Source organism: Ambystoma mexicanum, chromosome 13, assembly GCF_040938575.1.
Source record: "Ambystoma mexicanum isolate Mex_15411 chromosome 13, UKY_AmexF1_1, whole genome shotgun sequence".
Lineage (NCBI taxonomy): Eukaryota > Metazoa > Chordata > Amphibia > Caudata > Ambystomatidae > Ambystoma > Ambystoma mexicanum.
Genome location: NC_090938.1, coordinates 536850423 through 536872610, shown reverse-complemented (window position 1 = coordinate 536872610; position 22188 = coordinate 536850423). Strand labels below are relative to the sequence as shown.

The following is a 22188-nucleotide window of genomic DNA, read 5'->3' as shown; positions in this document are numbered from 1 at the left end:
TAGATCAGCTCACAGAGCAAAACACGAGGACTCCCCAACACTGGAACGTGCAGTAAAAATTTGAAGATGGCTGCCAGACGAGGGGCTTAGGGAGAGGGCGGTCATTGGCTGGGGCAGTATGACCCAGAGCTCAGTGATTGGTTAAGAGGAGAAATACAGTTTGTAAGTGAAAGTGAAACTTTTTTCTTTTACCGAGGATTCCCGGCCTGCCGATGGGGAATTCATGAGCATGTGAATCCATGCCAGGCCACATGCTGGAGAAAAACGATCTGAAATCGCACGAGCTTGAAATGTTGAAAATGACTAACGGATCAGTTGTTTGTGGTTTCATTAATGAATCAATCTGGTTGGCAAAAATACCAAAATGCGACCCCTCGGACAAGAAACTGGATTTTTAATTACTTGACTCCATTTTAAGTGTTTGCCGCTTAACACTATCAGATGGGTGGAATGAAATACAGTACAGAATTATGCTCTTTATGCGTAACATCTATTGAATCTATTTTTCACTTTCTTTTCTGTCTACAATATAAAATTCCAAGGAAAAATCTGAATTTTTTAAAAAAGGAGCTTAGGTTTAGACAACGTCCTCCAGCTATACTGTTTTATAACTTTCACCTACTCCTTGCTATGCATGGGCCGTTTTGCAATGCGTACGCTGTGTACAGAGAATACGCAATCAAATGAAATTAATGTGAAAATGCTAAGCAATTTATACTTTTCTTTTTTTGATTTTAGATCTTATGTTTTATATGTATTTTAATGCATTGCTGGTTATTGGAAACTGACCAAAATGTCTGCCTTTTATGTGCGCCCCCGCAGTCACTGCGCCTTTGGGGGCGCACAAATATCGACTGTCACTACGGCACCCAAGCAGGGGTTGCGGGGTGTCCCCTGCTTACCATTGCGGTAAGAAGGGGGACAAGAAAGTGAAAAAATAAACAAGCCCCCTGCGGCGTCAGCTCTGACCGACATTAGTGGAAGAAACGGACGCAGGGATAGAGGAGTGTAGGCGGCACACAGAAGTGTTCTGCCTTCAAGGTAAGTGGGGTGGTCCGGAAGGGGAATGCAGGTCGGGTGAAGCAGACAAAGTGATCTATTTGTAATTGGTGTCGACATTTTTTGGCGGCGCAGTTACGGGCGGCGCAGTGATAACAGATTCCTGGTGATTCATTATTATTATTAGCAATAGTTTTATGGCTGCAGTTTACTGCCGAAATAATACTTTTCACTAGGAGCTGTTGCCTTTATTGGGCCATCCTAGGCTGGGAGCAATGTTCTTTCAATGACATGCTCTTACTATTTAGATTACTTCAAAAGAGACAACCAGACCCTCAAATTGGAACAAACTAAGCTGTATCGGATGGTTGATGGGCTGGCATCCTTCTTACAGTCAATGACCGAGTACTAGTACTTGCGGGCAGAGGTTACACAAGCCGACGGGAGCACCATGTTTAGGGGGAAAGATGTATAGCGAATCTCATGCGTGTCACACTGGTGAAGAATTGGGACACAAGCAACCAAGAGAGGTCATTCGCCCTCTACCCCTGCTAAACTATGGACAGAGTCACGCATTATCTCCTGCAAGGGGGATAAGTTCCAACACTAATTTGAACCACACCGTTGCTAATGGCAGTAGCAACTCACCCGATGGCGAAGGAGTCGAAGCCGCAGAACCCAAAATATAAACAGGGGGATAGCCTGATCAATACAGCTACCCACTGGTTGAGAACAAAAAGGGGATGCTACTCGATTATTCTAAGTGACATAGCTTGTGTGCGGCTAGTGGGCCCTTGTGCCAGGGATTCCATCAAAATACAAAAGGAAACACCCAAGGATTGTTAGAGATATATTAGCAATGGAGCAGCGGGCATTGTCCCAGAGTGTGTCAGACAGCTCTATTAAAATGTTACCACCACCATGGTCTTTGTCCCAGGCAGCCGTGAGTTCAAAAGCTTGCACCCAGGGTAGTTCCAGTGGTTAAACTAACCCCCCTGTCCTTGCGACAGGACCCAGGGCCCAGTTAGGGGTGCACATCCATCTCAACCGCTGTGTGAGAGCGCTAGGGGAGTAGCAGACCCAGCGGTACATGCTCGAGTTACGGAACAATCAGGAGGGGCTGTCCAGGCTGCAATGCAGACTGATGGAACTGAGTCAGGGGGGGTGTTGGACTTAAAGAATGATGGATTGGGCACCTCAGCCAGAGACAGGTACGTGTGTACATGTAATGAATATAGGAACCGGGGACCACTAGTAGTGGGGAAGATGGTTACCACCCCACTGCTATTGGTATTCTGGCCCATGCGAGGACCAAGGTGCACACCCCATAATGGAACATAGCCGGGGTAAATAAGTACCATGTGGACAATGATTGGCTTAACTTCATTCGGGGTCATGAGAGTATCAGCTTGCAAGAAACCTTGGCCATTAATGGCCCTCACATTCAGGGCTACACCACCTTCGAAATCTTGGCTAGGAAAGGAAAGAAGGGACTCCCAAGTGGCGGGTTGGTGACGTGGGTAGATCTCACCATATTTAAGTCTAGTCAAGTACACAATTGTGAAACACCCGACATACTCTAACTGCTCTTGAAATTAAATAATACCAATATGATACATATACATTTTTACAATAGGGGGATACCTGGGGCAGGTGTTGAACTCACCCAGAAGGTGAAAGCGTATTGACACTTGGAGAGCCAATCCGCTCAATTCCCTGAGGATGATGGTTGTGGGGGACCTTAACCTCCAGTTAGGGCCTCTAGATAGCATGGTTGAAATAATGGATAAGTAAGACAGCTGCTGGGGGATTGGCAGCCTTAATTCGGTCAAATCAAAAAGGCATTATAGGTATACTGAAGAGGTAGCTATGCTCTTATGCTCGGGCAACTTTAGGGCGTGTAATGGCCGGTTTGCTGGAGATGCACCTGTCATGCCGACCTATGACAATGATATGGCCCAAAGTAGAATACACTACATCTTCGTGAATGTAGAAGCAGGGTCATGCATACATACATAAATTCACCATACAAAGGAGGATTGAAAGATCATCCACTGGTGCAGGTGAAGGAGTCCTTCATGGGCCTGAATGACGATTGAGTACTTCAGACAGTGCCGCCGAATCGGGGCAAGCCAGACGTAACATAAGGAAGGGAAATCTCTACCTGGAAGTAACGTTTATGATATACTCCACTTATTGGTTCAGAAGACCATGCTACTATAGTCAAACTTAATGAAAAACTGATTGGGCAGTTGGCACCCATGTTCACGAAACCCCAGAAATTGGTCCGCAAACTGGCGGAGGCTAGGACCCCTGTTACGATGTAGAGTGCAGGAAAGCAAAAAGGTAATCTAGTTTGTGAAGCTAGGTCACATCGTGCAAGGGGTTCCTCTAACCTACGGGACTCTAGAAAACAGTATCGGAAACTCCTTAAGTACAAGAAGAGGGAATCTAACAAGAAGACCTGGGGTGCTTTACTCTCTGCCATAGGCAAAAGGGGACTAGGGTTTTTGGGGTATTATGGGCACTGAGCAGGACTGTATTACAGAGTCCATCTGGTTAGAGTACTTTTCTGGGCTGTACAAGGAGAACAGATTTGTTTCAGGGACATGCCACAGAAGAAGGTAATGGGCTGGGAGTGGTTGTGGTACGTAACTATTCCCTGCTTGTCCTTACCCATGAGTACGTTGGCAGAGCCCTTCACAGACAAAAACTGGGGAAGGCTCCAGGCCCAAATAGACTACCAATAGACTGCTACTTCGATTCCGTACCTCACCAACTTATTTAATGCAGCCCTAAAAACATTGCAGTCCCCTCATGGACCCAGGCCGAGATAGCTCCCATTCATAAAAAGGGAACTAGGGAGTTGCTGGTAAACTACCAACCAATCTTGCTATTGGATTCAGGGGGTAAAATCTATGCCAGAGCGATCCTCGAATCCTAGATCATTAATCGTAGTCAAGCTGGGTTCTGCAGAGGCCTGAGCACAATCGACCAAAGCCTACTGCTGAGATTTATTGGCGACAAATATGCTGTCCTTAAAATCAGTGTCCATGAGATTTTCATTGACCTTCGGACAGCATTGGTACAGTACCCAGGAGTCAGCTGTGGGAGATTCTACACGGATTGAACATTCCCCTGCAATTGTTAGATGCCATTCAAAACATATTTGGGGAATTAAGCTGTTGTGCCTTGGGGCAGAGATGGAAGCACCACTAGGACATTCAAGATCAAAAAGGGTGTCTGATAGGGGTTTGTTCTTGCCCCTGAAATGTTTTGCATTTTTATAAATGGGTGTACTCTAACTGCTAAGCTCCCAGTCTGATGCCCAGTCATTGGCAGGGGATAAAGATACCGGCCCTCCTGTTCGCCAACGACGCTGTTCTATTATCTCTAACCCCCTACTGGTGTAAACAAGCCACTACAGATATTTGTGAATTTCTGTAACAGCCTGGCTCTTAATGTCGCTAACACGAAATCATTGACCTTTAATACAAGACCAAGGAGAAAGGTTAAAGCCCCAAGGATAGAGTTGGATGAGGGCCCTATAGAACTTTTATGATTATTTGGGGATAAGGGTTACGTCATCATGTAGCTGGGGGAATGCAGTTGGATAAAGCAAGGGTCACACTGGCAAGATGCAGCAGAGCATTATTAAGATTTACTGTTGAACCTGGTAATGGCGCAGTGCGTGTCTCCCTTGAGACTTATAAAGGCCCAAGCCAGGCAGGCCGCAATTTCCAGGGTAGAGCTATGGGTGCAGCTAGGATCAATAAAATATCCACTGTGGAAAACCAATCTTAAGAATATCCAGGGACTACTGTATAAAGCGCCTAACTTACCAGTTACTAGAAACCGGGATGCAAGGTGTTCAATTTATCTGTCGGTTAAAACCTGTCTTATTGGGTGTGACTTTGGTTGAATGATTTGTTGCTGAAATGTGCTCTCAGGCAGGGGGGACCTCCTTGCCTTGGTTCGCACAGGTTAACGAGAGGTTACACAGTTTGGGCCTTGGGGAGTATTGGACGAACCCAAGCTCCATAACTAAGATTAGCAATGGCTACACTTAAGGTGGCATCTCTTCAAAGGGCCGACTGCTATAATCGTTCTAAGGCAACAGAATCGCTTGTCCTGACAAATTCCTGGAGCATTAAGTTCAATGAAGGCTATGAGGCCTATCTGGATTAAGTCAACCCAAAATATGAGGGAGCTCTGTATACAAAATTCAGTTTTGGGATTTTACCGATAGCGAATCTTCAACACAAATGGAATAATAAGGTGGACACATCCTGCCCTTTGTGCGGTTCTTAGACCGAAAACATGGATCATTTTGTTATGTTATTCCGACTACTTTGTCGCAGAGAAAATGTCTAAGGCCATTATGGAAGGACCGAGGGTGTCGCACAATTGCAGAGGCCATGATTGTTTGTACTTATTCTAGTGACGTGCCTGCAGTCCATGCTACTTGCAAATATTTAGTGTGGGCCTGGATGGTAAGAGATGCATTTTTATTTTTTACCCACTTTTACATGATTGTTGTACATTCAGGAATAAATAATTTGTATATACTGTTATGTGATAAAATGTCAGGTTTAGGACACTACTGATGGTGCCATTTGTATGGATGAATTATTTTAATGTATTATGTGATGAAATGTTGGCTTTTATGAAACCATTGATGGTTTTACTTGTATGGATGGATTATTTTATGTATTAGTAAGCGATGGAATATTGGCTTTTATGACACTTGTCGAAATAAAGCTTTATGAAATGACTATTTAGATAGGTGATGAATTGGGTACATTGGCCTGCCTGGGTTTTCCAAAAGATGATCAGATTCATGGGTCTAGAATGGCAAAGGTGAAAGGTCAGTGGGCTTGCTACAGCGTTCTTCTCCCCCATCTTGTGTATGAGGTTGTACAGAACTAGCCCACCACTACTCCAAAACAAATGACAGGGACATTTCCAGATCAGGATTGTGGTTTTATAGCGTTAGTGATGTGCCACAGTCCATTAAGACCACCAGGGCAGCATTCATTCAGGAAATCAAAAGGGTGTTGACCAAATGTATGTAGGCTTTATATAGTGGGGACCATGACAACACAAATTAAAGGAATGCGAAAATGCAAGCAGATCACCTTTCCCTAGGGATCCTCTTGAACCAACCAGGTATCCAATCACCAATATTACGTGAACAAAACAATGGATTTTATTTGTAGGAAAAGGATACATTTCTCCAATGGTATGTTCACAGTTGCAGCTGCTCCTTTCTCTTCATCCACTTCAGTGTTAAGAATTAAGGAAGATATTTACAACAAAATGCACATTGAAATAAAAATTCCCTTAAAATCCATAATTAAATTGTAATTTAACATTGGGAATTCAAAGCTGGTGATGGACCTTCCAATAGCTCAAACCATTTGAGTATGTCCATCAGTAAAATAATGATGCCTTCTAGGATGGCATCTGTGCTTCCTAGTCCTTCTAGACCTGCAGCTTAGACATTGTCGACCTCATCAATTACCCAACAACTGCATTTGTTCTGCACCCATCAAGCCCACCTGCTCATACGTGCACCAGAAGATACAAGCAGGTTTCAGGGACTTCTGGTGCTCCCCAAAAACGAATATACTCCATGATTTTTAACAGTTCCATGGAATTACTTGGATGCATAATGGCAAACCGTAGAATAAAAAAATAATCAGTACAGCAATGACCAGCAACTACATCGGAAAGTCATCTTAACGAGTGCCTGTTAGGACAGTTTTTTTCTAAAGTCCAGACAAGGGGCTTAATAAAACTATACCTTTAGGCAATACAGTAATCTCCAACTCTTAGTATAAACCTGTACTACATATTTTGTTAGCAAAACTTTTACTCCCTAGAAATTGGCAAATACCCACAAAATATTATAATGCGGCGTAAAAATACAACAAAAAACTGACACGCAAGAACTTGTACCCCTGCTTTCACCCAAATAGCTCCGTGGGTATGTTTGGGCAGGTAGTGCCAGAGGAAGAAACTGCCATTACGGCCTGATCGGAAGACGTAAATGGGTACCTTTAAGTGTGTATGAATAACTAGGTGCAATGAAATAATTATTGCAGAAACATTTCCGTTTTCCAATTAAAACATTTGTACTCACTTATAAAATACTCCCATTGGGAAATGGATTTACATCGTTACTCCCCCAAAAAATAATTGTACTCCTAACTTTAAAAAATAGGGAGTAAAATACTCCTACTTCAAAACCTTATCTGGAGCATCGAGCATACATATGGCCCAGAAAACACTGATACACTGATGTGTTGTAAAAATAGTAGTTTATTTTATATATACACACACACAGGCCAAGTGAATTCTTTAGAAAGTTAAGTGCTATTATCATTCATAAACAATTATAAAAAAACAATACTTGTGGTATACAAACCAAAGTATAAACCTTATTTAGAATAGCAGTATGCAGTTCAAGATGAGAAAAACCTAGCGTTGCCCATTTAGAATGGCAGGATGCTATTCATGGGGAGTAAAACCACGAGTAGACTTTTAGAATGACCGTATGCAATTCAAGGTAAGCAGACCATATTGGTAAACTTTTACACTTATCCAGTCTCGGGAATAATAAAGTAATACACCCACTGTTACATGTAGAAACCTTGTAACACATTGTTCTCTCAGGAATTATACAGTTACACCAACATTACTTTTCAGAATAGCAGAACACAATTCTAAGGTAAGCAATAACCTACCAATTAATTTTCAGAGGGGCACTATGCACTTCATGGATAAGTAAGAACTCGGAATACAAATGTTGAGTAAAACCTTAATGGTAAACTCTTACACCATTTCTTTCACAGGAATAGGTTATCCCAATGTTACTTTTCAGAAGAGTGGGACAATTCTAAGTTGAGCAGCAACTCAGACTTTTCACAAAGGCAGTAACTAGTTCAAGGTAAGTAAGAATCTAATGTTAAACATTCAGAATGGCAGCAGCAGCTATTCAAGGCGAGTAAACCCTATTGGTAAACGTTTACATTTCTTCAGTTTCAGGAATAATAAGTTAATACCAAGTCAGTTACTTTCTAGAAGAGTGGAACAATCCCAAAGTAAATAACTTCTTATACTTTTCAGGGGAGCAATAAGCAACTCAAGGTAAGTAAGAACTTAGTAACACTTTCCAATTTATTCCGTTTCAGGAATCAAAGTTGCACAATAACACTTTTACAGGTTAGTACTTAGCAGCACTTATATTTTCTAGTCAGAGGCCTTCTATTTAAACGTCCTTCCCTATTCTAAGGAATGCGTGATCTCAGAGGCAGAAGAGGGACACTAATGGTCCAGAGGCCAACAGTAGGGAGGTCAGGATAGGGCTCAGATGCAGGAAAGTCATTGTTCCAGAGGAAGTACAGACTTTAGAGTTCGTAGAAAGTGTTCAGGGACCTCATAGAAGGCTCCCTAGATGCATTCCAGCATTAGGCCTGGGCAAACTGTATGGGTGAACTCGCAAACACACAAATCGCCCACTGAGCTACACAAGAGCAACAAGACTTTAGGTAAGTACTACCCTCAGCCACACAGTACATCAGCAGTGAAGGACTTGCAGAGAACACCTTCATGATGCAGCAGCACAGGACCTGGTCGCCTTCGTGGTGACGAAAGAAAGGACACTGGAGGGGAACTTGCAGCAGCAGTCGACAGAAAAGGCTCCCAACAAAGGATTCTTCAGTGCTTCTCACGGCTCTGTGGATTTGGTGCCCTTTTCAAGGTACCAGATGGACAGTATCAGTTTCAACTCGCCATCTCAGTTCAGCACTCTGGTGAGGGGACGTCAAGGAGTGGAATCGTCTCTCTAGAGGTCCAGCAGGATTCGTTCTTCGGAAGACGTTGCACAGCACAGAGTCTCGAGGTCCCAGGGTTTTGGCGGTTTGCAGTCCAGGAAGGTCACAGCTCGTCGCGGGCAGGCTCACAGCGCAGGTCGTCTCATGACTGATGGGCCCCAACAGTCTTTGGGTCGGAGCATTCGTCTTTGTGACTCCTATCGCTTCAAAGAAGGAGTCCGCACAGGCAGCAGGCATCTGCAGTCGCTGGAAGTAGCTACCTCAGTCTTTTCGTCAGATCTTCTGTTCCAGTGGTCGACTTCACTTTAGCTCCAAGATCAAGGCCAGATATACAGGAACCCACACAGCATCTGCAAACTCTCCCTGCAGTTTACAGAAAGGGGCAGGTGGCTGTCCCCCACCCCCCCCCCCCCCCGCTTCCCCCAGTGGGAACCGGTTTCTCTCAGGCACACCAGAAGATAAAGGTGCCACTCTTCCCTCACTGAAAAAGTGGCCCACCCCTCGCCTCACGACCCGTGACCTCTAACGACATCACCGGAAGTGATGTCATTTGACCCCACCCCAAAGTGACATCCTGTGAAGCGATGAAACACAACATTTCATCCTTTGACAAAACAGAAAGTGGCATCAAATAGTATTGTTCCTAAGTACACTATGAAAAATATGGTTATGATTTCACTAATGTGATATACATTTCATACAAGAATGGATCACCATATGTATCATTAATATGTGTGTGTATAGATCCATATTGCACGATGCAGGTGTATTTAAAAAATAATTCTATATTTGTTTTCAAAACCAGTCCAGGAGTGGCCAGAAACCGTCCCCGACTCCACAGGGACGATTTCAGCCTAGTCACGGGCCGAAAGGCCAAGGGGCCAATCCGACCCTGCTCGCTAGAGCCTTGGCGGGCTACAAAAAGGGTTCCTGCTGAAGACTAAAGAGAAACCAGGACCTCCCCCACCCAGGCCGGCAGGACCACCAAGAAAGTACAAGCACACTGATGGCAAAACAAGAAAGCAGACAACATTCAAGCAGAACAGTGACCCTTACGTGCATTAAAGCACCTGGTTGGACGTCAGCCTGTGAGTAAAAATAAAAATCACCCACAAAAGTTATGTAAAGTATGTCCACTGCCATCAGCCATAATAGTAAGCTTGCCACTAACAATAGTTACAGGAACCGTGGGAAAGGGTATACCATGTATCCACCCAGCACTCCACATGTGGTGGGGTGTGCTGGTCTCACTATATAAAATGTAAAGGATGAACCCCCCCTCCACCTCGTAGTTCTGGAAGGTAAATCAAGGGAAGTCCAAGAGGCAACCCGGCAACAGTGCACAGAAATTGCTGTGTGCTGCAATAATTAAAATGCAGATGCCCAACAAGTATAGGAAAGGATAGATTCAAAAGTAAACGATAGAGAGTCAGAAAACACACCCCAAAAAGTGCTGGGGGGGGGGGGGGGGGTGATCACGAAGTGGAGGACGACTTAGCACAGAAATGAAAATCTAACCTAATAGTGCCATGCACTAACTCTAAGACTGCTTTGCCTTCATTCACTGGCGACCTAAAACGGACCCTAGAAAGACAGAAATTATCTTTTTCGCCAATACCAAAGACATACCGAGATTCACAGCTACTCTTCAACATGAAATTTGACTTCTTTGCATTCCAATTGTACCCAAATGCAAAAAATACTCGGATGAAGACGGCCATCTCATTCAAGGTGTAAATGTTTCCAGCCTTTTCTTCTGTGCAGAATAAAGCCCCAACTCTGAGATCGTTACCTCACGGTCCAAGCAGTGGTCCTTCCACACCTCAACCAAAACAGCCTTCCTGCAGGGCCCTTTAATATGGCCTATGCCCAACTGGAGAGAAATCTTTGCAGCACTGCCCAAACCAATGGACTAATTAAAACCGCAATACTCCCACAATGAAGGGGCTGCACATACACTGCCCAATCCCCCCTTAACCACATCTGTTGGGCAGAAATCACACTTTTTACGTCGTGAGTTAGCCCTGTGTACTTGCTGGCTTTTAAACATGGACTTTATTTTTGCTCCCAGCCAGGCTTAATATGACCAAGCATGGCTCTGTTTAATGTGCTAGGTCTTAAAAAGTCCCTATGACTTTAGTTTGGGGCACCCCATAGTGTCCCTGTTGGCCATTATGTTATATTTTTCCTATTTATGCCAAATCACCTTCACCTGCGACATCCCCAGCACTTTTTGCTGCACTAGTGGATTCTTTTTCTATGTTCCTGAGTGAGTGGGAACCTTTTACTCCCACTCAACCTTTCTTTTATTCTAGGCAAGTAATTTTAGCTCGCCAAACTATTTTTGGAATCATACTTTCCTATAACTTTCTGGGGATCTACATTTTGTTATTGCAGCATTTTCTGTGTAGTGTTGCGGGGGAGCCATTGCGGCTTCCCTTTTTACTTTCTCTGATTCACCTTGTGTGAACTAATGTTTGCATGGGTAGAAGGATACATTTTATCCTTTTTAGACCACCTTATGTGGAGTGCTGAGGGGTTAACACTGTATATCCCCGTTCTCAATGCTCCTGTAACATTTCTGTTACAGTGTCAAGCATACCTGAAAGACTGGTGGTAGTGGACATGTTCTACCGATTTTTTTTAATGTCATTTTTACTTGCAGGCTGTGTTCACAGCCACAGTAATACACAGAAGGATCACCATTGACCCAAAATGGGGACTTTTGTTTTTACCATTTCTTGTGTGCTTGCTCTTTCTTAGTCCCCCTGCTGTCCTTGGTGGGGGTAGGTCATGGTTTGACTTTTGTCTTCGGCGGGAATAGTTTTGAACCCTGCCAAAGCTGCAGGGTGTCTGAAAGCAGGAAACTAGGGAGGAGTCTTGACTTTTGGCATGCCTGCCGGGAACCAGTCATAACTGGAAGGCTGGCGTCCGCAGGTGAGCAGTGTTTGGTGCCCTGACGCCTGTGGGCCCGAAAATATCTTTGGCCACGTTGCGGGTTGTCTCCAGGCCCCGAATGTTAGCTTGCTTCCCCAGCCCGCTTCATCCCTTTCCCCTCCGCCCGCCTCCCAACCCTCCAAGGCTCTTTCCACCCGTGATTGGCTGTGTGCCTCCTGGGAGCTCCGTCGTACTGCTGCACCGTGGGGAGAAAGCCACTTCAATCCCGCATTCCCAGGTGAGCAGTGTTTGGTGCCCCGACTCCTGTGGGCCCAAAAATATATCTGGCCGCGCTGCGGGTTGCCTCCATGCCCTGCGTCCTTTGTTCCTTTCCCCTCCCTCTGCCCGCCTCCCAACCCTCCTGTTAGGGGGAATTCTCAAAAATGTGCCAATTCCTCTCTACCCTAGACACCCCCAGCTCTTTTTCTGAACTTTGAGACTTTGTACTTTTAATTCTAATTGTTTTCTGTGTTTGTTTCTTTTGGTTATGGAGTCTAACCAACTCCATAGGCATTATCTTTTGCAATTGTGTCACACAGCACCCACAGTGTAGTGACACAGGGAAGCCTTTCAGGCTTTCCCAAGGTTTAAATACCTTCTCTGGGATAAACTACTGTTTCCCAGAGTAAGTAAAGTGAAATTGACTTGACTAGTCTTAAATTCCTAGACCCAGCTCACCCTATCTTACAATAGAGTGCTTGAGGAGTTACTTGGTATCCCCTGTGTCTAGATACTCATGTAGCAGTCAAATGCTCCCCTTTCCTCTCAGAATGGCTGGTGGCAGTGGTTTTACAACGAACTACCATGATTTTTCCCGACAGCAAACTATTCGTAGCACCGGTAACGTTAAATCACGTGAGCCATGTTTTTCAAGATGGCGTCTGGACCCCCTCTGTAAAAAAAGGTCCCGATCTTTTTTCGCCATTTCTTTGTGGAAAGGTCCTTCTAGAGTTTTGCTCTGCGCGCCAAACCAGGTTCGGTCTTTGTTCATTTGCCTTTGGCAGGCTTCAGCCTCTGGCGCCAGAGTGTCTGGGGTGGGCAGGAAGTGAGGAGGTGCCCGAAACTCTGTGCCTAGTCTCCTAGGAGACCCAAACGCACTCTGGTGATTGGCTGGCTGGCTGAGTGACAGCTAGTCTGGGATGAATGGGAGAGAACTGAATAAAAGGCGAGTCTCTTGGCTTGGAAGGCAGAGTCGACCACTGGACGAAGGAACCGAAGAAGAGCTCGAAGATGACGCCTGCTGCAACTCCTAGACCGTTGGTTTGCCTGGTGGAGCCCTGCTGCAGTGCCTACTTGAAGTTCTAATCGACAGAGAAGCCCCTTCAAGGACGACTTCTCCCTTTGAGTTGGTGGGACCAATCACCTCATCAGTAAGCCACCTGGATACTCAGCTTGGAGATGGCTGAAGTTTCCCAAGAGTGCTGCAGGAAACCAGAGAATCAGGGAAAGAGAACAGTGTGTGTGCTTGACTTACATTCAAGTTTGCCATGCTTTTTGACTGTCCCAGTGCAGTGCAGGAGCACCCCCCACCACCCTCAACGTCCTACCTCGTGTCCCCATGACTGAGGCTCAGAACAGCGAGATCTGCAGGAACTCCCAGGAAGAGAAGTCATCGGCTGTCTCCATTTGTAAGGTACTGTAAAATAAGACGGCGTTCTTGCCTCTTGCGGTGAAAGTGCGTGAAACTTTTGCAACTCGCAAGCCTAATCAGCTTGTGACCCCAACATATGATTCTTCTTTTTTTACAAACTACTTCTAAGAACTTCGGCAGAGACTTTTACGTTTACTTACCAGCACTGCTTTATCCTATCCAAGACTTTAGCCCATTGACTTTGGTCCAGCCTATGGAATTGAATTGAGATTTCTGGTGAACTCAAAATATCTGCACTGTTTAAGAATAATTGTAGTCTTTATGTTCTGATAACCTATGCCTTTTTGCTCCTCCAAAGTATTCTGAATGCTAAACAGTGATTGAATGCCTCAGAAACTTACATTGTATAGTACTGAAGTATGTGTGTATAATACTGGATTGCTTCCTTCTAGTGAATGTTAAATAAATGGTTTTAACCAAGAAGAGTTTATTTAAACACCTGCGATTATAATAATAATTTGGCATTTATATAGCGCTATGACCCCTCAGGTATCCGAGCGCTGCTTATTACCCACAGTGTGTGGTGCTCATTTATCGACCTCGGAAGGATGAAAGGCTGAGTTTGGCCCCGTCGGGATTCGAACCTGCGTTAGCAGGCTCTGCAGGGATGTCAAAGCGAGCGCTCTACTCGCTGCGCCACTTGACCGGCTAGACCCCTGTGTAACATCATTACTGCTCACATTCCCCTTTTGGAATAAGCCTGGCTGCTCAGCTCCGCTACCAAAAACTGTATTACATACTTATACCAACGGTTGGTTTGCTTACACCTGTAGTCTTAGTTGTGTGTAGGGTTCCCAAAGGGTACTGCATACAAACTGATTGGTTGGCTCTGGCCTTAATGGACCCTCGCAGGGCAGCCCTCTGCCCGGCAGCCCCTGCAACGAAGGGCCCCAAGGCTAAGGGCGGCTCCAACATTGGCGGCTCCATAAAGTGTCTGCAGGTTTCAGCAGGGGAAGCCAGTGAAGCCAGCCGTCAACAGAAACGCAAGTGTGGCATGGGTGGGGAGTAAAGCAATCACTCTACTCCAGAAAGCCCTGCCATTCTACATTACCTTACCAAAACATCATCACTTAACACTCATACTTAGATAGAATTGTGACCATCAGCCCACGCCCATCCGAGACAGGACTGTCATTTATTTGACATCGAGTCGCATCTAGATAGAAATGTGAATGTTAACATGTCCCACACTTAGATGGAATTGTGAATGATAGCCAAACTTAGATGGAATTGTGAAGATTAGCCTGAGCCGCATCTAGATAGGATTATGAATGTTAGCTAAGTACCACACCATAGAATTGTGAATGTCAGCATGTGCCACACTTGGATAACATTTACAATTCTACTTACCTTTGTCTTAGATTAGAACTCAACCCAAACTCTCACCCCCAAATCACTATGCTTACTCTCTACACCATCACTCAGTACAGCTTTACCCCTCGATCAAATTCAGAATAGCTGCTCACATACAAACATTACCCCATAAACACCTCATCATTCTAATAAAACGCAGCTAGATCCCCATGACAAACCGGCCTAGCTGCACACAAGCATCCTACAGGCCTAACGCAGCCAAAACCCAGTCTTTGTGTCCACCCGCCAGACTACACACATTCAACAGATATCAATAATGCCACACCTAAATGCTAGGATGCAGCTACCATCAGGCTATTACACCAGCTGCACGCATAACTGGAACACCCAAGCGCCATAGGACACCTTATTCTCTCAACTGACCTGGACTACGGTCCTGAGGGCGTTCAACCTACCAGCGCTTTGAGGTCATACCAATGATATATAGAGCGAGATATATATATGATACATTACTCACCGTAATCTTATTTCTGATGCTTGTATCTGCTTAGATTCACATGATGTGCATAGGCCGACATCTAGTGGAAGCGGCAGAGTATTACAGTTTGTTTTTCGAAACTCGAAAATGGGCGTCGACACAGGGCGTGCCAGTAATACTGTCCCTAGTGTGACGTCCACTGTACCCAAGATCCCTCACGCGTCTAGGATCCTCAGATTGTATTTTTTACATGAGGTAGCATGAGGAATAGCGCGAGTACAGATAATCCAAGCAGATAGATAGAAAGGCAAGACTACAAGTAATCATGCGCCTTCTCTCAGAGGGGAGGAAGGGTGGGTCGCATGTGAATCTAAGCAGATACAAGCATCAGAAATACGATTACGGTGAGTAATGTATCCCTTCTGAGGCTTGTGGAATCTGCTTAGATCACATGCTGTGCATAGATTAGCGAGCAGTACCTGAAGAAGGAGGTGGGATGTGAGAAGGGTCATGAGCAAATAAGTGTCTTAGAACCGCTTGTCCCACTTGTGTATCTGCCTTGGAATGGGTGTCAATGCAGTAATGCGGAGTAAAAGTGTGAATAGAGCTCCAAGTAGCTGCTTTGCAAATGGTGTCAAGGGGTACATTTGCAATGAAAGCCAGAGTGGCCCCAATGCCTCTAGTAGAGTGGGCTCTTGGCGTGAAAGGCAGAGTTCTTTCAGAAAGCGAGTAACACAGCTGGATAAAGTTAATAATCCACTTCGAGATGGCACCTTTAGAGACGCGATCCCCCTCTCTGCCTGTAGCTACGGAGACAAACAGTTGATCTGTTTTTCTTAGCGGTCTGGTTTTATTTACGTAGTAGAGGACCGCCCTACGCACATCTAGTGTGTGTAGTTTCACCTCAGCCGAGCTTTGCGGGTCCTGGAAGAAAGCCGGAAGCTCGATGAACTGGTTTACATGGAATTTTGATATAAATTTAGGTGAGAACCTAGGGTGTGTGCGTAAAACCAGTTTGTCTTTATGGACAGTAAAGAAGGGATCCTGCACTGACAGCCTGAATTTCACTGACCCTTCTTATAGAAGTAATAGCTACTAAGAAGGCCGTTTTATAAGTGAGGTGTTTGAGACTGCTTTTATGCGTGGGTTCGAAGGGGGGCCCCCATGAGCTTGGCTAGCACCACATTAAGGCCCCACCCTGGTGGTGGGTTTGAAAAAGGAGGGTGAAGTCTCTTTACTCCTTCCATGAAGACTTTAACTACTGGTACTTTCCACCACGAAACCTTGCTATGGGAAGTGGTGTAAGCCGACAGGGCTGCCAGGTGTACTTTCAGTGAGTTAAAAACCAATCCTGCATCTAGCAGGTGGAGCATGTATGTAACAATAGTGGAAGGAGTGCAATCAACCGGGTTGATTTGTCTACTCTGGCACCAGATAACAAACCTCTTCCACTTGTCAAAGTAACAGTGCCTTGTGTTTGGTTTCCTAGATTCCTTTAGGATGTCCATACACCTCTGTGGCAAATTGAGATGTCCAAACTCTATGACCTCAGGAGCCATGCTGCCAGGTTCATTGAGTTGCTGGTGCACTGTTTGACCTTGGTGCTGGGACAGTAGGTTGTACCAGGCTGGAAGTTTGATGGGCTTGCACACCGCCATCCTGCGTAGGTGTGGGAACCACGGTTGTCTTGCCCACATGGGAGCAACTAGGACGAGCGTCATCGATTCCCTGTTCATCTTGTTCACCACTTTCCTGATGAGGAGTTGGTGGAAAAGCGTACGCAAACATCCCTGACCAGTTCATCCACAGGGCGTTCCCCTGGGAGTCTGGTTGGGGGAACCTGGATGCAAATCATGGGCTTTGTCTGTTTTCGCTTGTGGCGAATAAGTCTATAGTGGGGAAACCCCACTGAGAGAAGATATCTTCTATGACCTCTCTGTGTAGAACCCATTCGTGTTCCTCTGGGAGGGAGTCTCTGCTCAGAGCATCCGCTAGGGAATTGAGCTCCCCTGGAACATGTGATGACAGGAAGATGTTCCGTCTGAGTGCCCATATCCAGATTTTCTGGGCAAGCTTGGACAGATTTGACGAGCGAGTCCCTCCTTGCTTGTTCAGGTAGAACATGGCTGTTGTGCTGTCCGTCTGGATTTGCACTGACAGGTTTAGTAGGTGGGGCTCGAACGCCTGAAGCGCTCTGAATACTGCCAGAAGCTCTAGCAGGTTGATGTGGTTCTTGGCCACTGAGTGAGACCAGAGACCCTGAGCTGTGTGGTGGAGATGGTGAGCTCCCCACCCCGTCAGACATGCATCTGTAGTGACTACTGCCTGTACTTTGGGATTGTAAAAGGGTTTCCCCTGTGCGAGATTCTCTCTTGTCCACCAGTGAAGGCTTTGTACCAGTGTTGACGAAACGACCACTAGATCGTCCCACTGACCACTTGCCTGAGACCACTGTTTCGCCAACCATTCCTGCATGGGACGCATGCGCAGGCGCGCGTGGGGGACCAGGTAATACATGACGCCATCATGCCCAGTAAACGCATTGCTTTGCGTACCGTTATTTGTTGACCGGACTGATAATGCGGAATTTGCAGTAGTATATTCCGAATTCTTTCTTCTGAAGGAAAGGTCAAACCCTCTTGGGTATCTAGGATTGCTCCTAGGAATTGTTTTGAGGTGCTTGGCACCAGGCTTGACTTTCTCGTTGATTGAGAAGCCTAACTCGTGGAGGAGGTCGATAGTCCTTTGAATGTTTGTCCTGCAAATTCCTGGGGTTTCCCCAGTTATGAGCCAGTCATCCAGATAAGGGTACACTGGGATTGTCTCCCTGCGTAGGTGTGCAGCCGCCATCGCCAGTACCTTGGTGAATACCCTTGGTGCTGAAGCTATCCCGAAGGGTAGTACCTTGAATTGGTAGTGTCGACTGTCCACCTTGAAGCGCAAGTACTCTGTGCGCTGGGAACATGGAAATATGAAAATAAGCATCTTTCATATCCAAGGTTGCCATGTAATCCCCTTTTTTAGGAGGGGGATTACCTCTTGTAGCGTGGTCATACGAAATTTTTGGGGCTTGACATACTTGTTGGCAGGCCTTAAGTCCAATACTGGGCGCATTGTCAAATCTTTCTTTGGCACAAGGAAGTAAGTTGAATAAATACCCTGGTTTACCTGGTGTCCCGGGACGAGTTCTATTGCGTCCTTTTGTAGCAGAATGGCGATCTCCGCGAGAAGAATCTTCTGATGTTCTAAGGAGTGTACTCTGTCGTGGAGGATGGTTCCGGGGACGCTGCAGTAGCTCTATACAATATCCTGTGGATACTGTTGACAGCACCCATCTGTCTGACGTGATCCCTTCCCAAGCCTCGGTGAAGTTGGAAATGCGTCCCCCCTACTGGGGTTGCGTGAGAAGGAACCCTGAACTGAGCGTCACTGCTTTGGTGGAGGCGTGCCGCCTCCTTTGCTGGGGCTGCCTCTGCCTTTACCACAACCTCTCCTATTACCCCTGCCGTAACCCTGGGTAGACTGTTGGTTGTTGTTCCACTGTGTACCCTGCCCCTGAGAATAGTTAGATCCTCTCTGGGAATTTTGGCTGCATGGGCGACGAAAATTACTATTCCCTCTCTGGTTAGGGGGTTTATTGGTTAACTGGCCAAGGGACTGGAGTGTTTCGTATTCGTCCTTGGCATTTTTCAGTGCGTCTTCGACCGCCTTACCAAACAGATCGGTTTCCACCGGTTTGTCCAACAATGATGCCTGGGTTTCTGCCTTAAAACCAGACTGCCGTAACCATGCATGTCTTTTGATAACAGTGCCCTCCGCTATCAATCTGCCTGCGTTGTCCACGGCGTCGAAGGTTGCTTTCAAAATGCAACCAGACACAGCTCTACCCTCTGCGGAAATCCGAGCTAACTGGCCCTTTAAAGGTTCAGGAGCAGAGGCTATGAGTGTCACCACTTCTTCCCACTGATGGCAGTTGTAGCTGGCCAACAGGGTGGTGGAGTTAGCAATCCTTGCTTGATAGGCGGACGTTGAGGCTACTTTCCTGCCGAACCTGTATAGTTTTTTGCTTTCCTTGTCGGGAGGAGCTTCGGATGATAAGGGTGTTCCAGCCCTCTTACGAGTGTTGGTGGCAACTAGGGAGTCTGGCTTCAGATGTCCTCTTATATAGAGAGGGTCAGACTGGGCCGCCCTGAAAAGTTTTTCAACCCTGGGATTGACTGCTCTGGTGAGGTTCGGGTTCAGCAGGGACGGATCTATTCTCCGCTGAATGGACTTAAGGATAGGGATGGTCCGGGCAACAGGCCTCCTTTCTCCCACCAACTCTTCTGCGAAGTCCCTTTCCTCCTGGACACCGTGGGTGTCAATATGGAAATGTTCTGCTGCGCGAGCGAGAACCTCATTTAGGAGGGGTTGGTTATCGACCGGGGAGTCGGTAACCGGGGCTTCGTTCTCTACCGGGGAATCTACTCTATGTTTCAGGGTCCTGCTCTTCTTCTTCCTGGTCCTCATCATCCCCATAGTAGCCCGTCCCGGTTTGCTCTTCTATCATACCAAATTCTTGGTCCTCACCAAAGGAAGCCTCTCCTTGATACCGTGAGTATGGTCTTGCGCAAGGCTGTACCTCGAAGGGTTCTGACCTCATCGGAGTTTCAAACCGGGGCTTTTTACTCAGGGGGCGGGGGGGGTAAATCGGATCAGTAGAGCCTGAGGGCGTGGCCCCTTGTGGATCATACGAGAGGAAATGTTCTGGATTTTTATCATAAAAATCAGCCAAAGAAGACATTCTTGACATGACCCTATCTATGTCTTCACTGGATCATTTTTTGGAACTGGGAATGACTCTCAGCAAGTCTATGGGATTTATCTTGAGTAGCTTTACTGGTTGTAGACCTATCAGCAGACCTGGTTTTATCTGTCTGTTTAGGGGGAGTGGAGTGTTTCAACGGTGTGGAAGAATGTACAGGTAGTTTCTTCTGCTGTTTTCCCCCCTCCCCGTGCGTGGAAAAATGTTTTCCCTGTCCTTTAGTGGCTCCGGAGTTTTTCGACGCCTGGCGTCGAGGATCTGGGGTGGTGTCCCTGTCCTTCGAGCGTGGGGCCTCGCTGGCTTTAACTGCGGGCTCCGACTCCTGGAGCGCGACCTGGGGGTGGAAGTCGTCTTCGTCTTCCGACGATCGAACCGCTGTTAGCCTAGGGAGCGAGGCACTCTTGGCAAGAGTGGATGATTGCCTGGAGTCATGCGGCGATCTTGATCGAGAGCGCCCAGAGGACACCGAATCGGACCGTTCTGTTTGTGCCTCTTTCCGAGAACTCGACGTCGTCGAGTCTCGGTTGGACTTTGTGTTTAGTGTGTGTAGTATGTGAAGCGCTTGTGTCGCCGGGGGTCTTCCCCATAGCCGCCCTGCCGGACGATCTTCCGAGGTCGGGGACCTGCGCTCGGCTGTCTTTCGACGCCGTAATGCCCTCGCCGTCCGAAAGTATGGCGTCGCTGCCATGGCCGCCTGCCTGGCGTGGTGGGCCCAACGCTTCGTCGAACGGTCCTTAAGTGTCTTAGGTTTAAACCCACTACACGCTCTGCAGTTCGCTTCGGAGTGGTCCCTCGGCAAGCAGAGATTGCACATGGCGTGCCTGTCGACCCAAGGGTATTTGCGATTGCACTTGGGGCAGAATTGAAAAGGGGTACCCTCCATACGCACCTTGAGGCAGCAGGCAGTTAAGTGTAGGAAATGTATAAGGTGTACCTATATACCAAGAGTGTAGAGTATGTACCACCCCCCACTCTCCCTACTTGCAGGGCCGAGGTCAGAGGCCTTCCGAGGCCCAAATCCGTCGTGCAGCAGCCGACGGTCGATTTCTTCTCCAGCCGGCGTAGTGTCTAAGTTAGACGTTGGGGTGGGGAAGGATGTCAATAGATTAATCTTTTAAATTTTTAGCAAAATTATGGCTAAGGCCAGGGGACTCCGCAAAATGCTTCCGACCAGTATGGCGGAAAAAAACAATCTGAGGATCCTAGACGTGTGAGGGATCTTGGGTACAGTGGACGTCACACTAGGGATAGTATTACTGGCACGCCCTGTGTCGACGCCCATTTTCGAGTTTCGAAAAACAAACTAATACTCCGCAGCTTCCACTAGATGTCGGCCTATGCACAGCATGTGATCTAAGCAGAGTGCTGATTGGCTGTGTTCTTGGATAAATGGCCTGGATCTGGAAGCTCAAGACTAGTCGCCCACTAGAGCTGAATCCGAGGGAGAAGACATGTAGCTACTTCCATTGACCAAATATGCCTGCTGAGTAATCGCTGCTTGTGGTGACCCTTTCTCCATGTGACAGAGCCGAAGACAACCACTCCGACCCTTGGACTGATTGGACCAATCAGTCTTAAAACCGCCTGCATTTCGAGACAGCCCGCAACGAGCTGTGACCTTGGGCTACAAATCTTCTGAAGAACGAATCTCGCTGAAAATTCGGTGGACTCTTGCTCCCCTCACCAGAGTGCTGGACCGAGAAAGCGAAGCGGTCAGACCATTCTACATCTGGTACCTTGAAAAGGGTGCCAAATCCACAGAGCCATGAGAAGCAGCAAAGACATTTTTCCTGAGAGCCTCTCTTTCAACTGCTGCAATTTTCCATCCAGTGTCCTTTCTTTCGTCTGAAGACCAAGAATCCAGAGACCGGGTCCTTTAGCTGCTGCACTGTGAAGGAGTCCATATGCAACTTGTTCACGGATACTGTATGGCTTGAGGTAATACCTAAAGTCGTTGTGTCGCTCCTCTGTGGCTATGGTGGCGATTTGTGAAGTTGGGAGTTCTCCCATACCGTTCTCCCAGGCCTAATTCTAGAACGCATGTAGGGAGCCTTCTACGAAGTCCCTGAACGCTTGACTCCAATGTACTGTACATCCTATTTTTTTTTTCAACATGGATATTTTATTTATTATCAACCAAAGAGACAACAATTAAACAATAGACATC

General features: G+C 46.5%; 1 protein-coding gene across 1 annotated transcript in view; it reads right to left on the bottom strand.

The window, feature by feature from the left end:
* The window catches only part of CCDC43 (coiled-coil domain containing 43), a 187989-nt gene that overhangs the window by 79069 nt on the left and 86732 nt on the right, over positions 1–22188 (bottom strand). The window contains exon 4 of the mRNA XM_069634270.1: positions 6230–6285. Within this exon, the coding sequence (XP_069490371.1) occupies positions 6230–6285 (56 nt within the window). The remainder of the gene's footprint in view (positions 1–6229; positions 6286–22188) is intronic.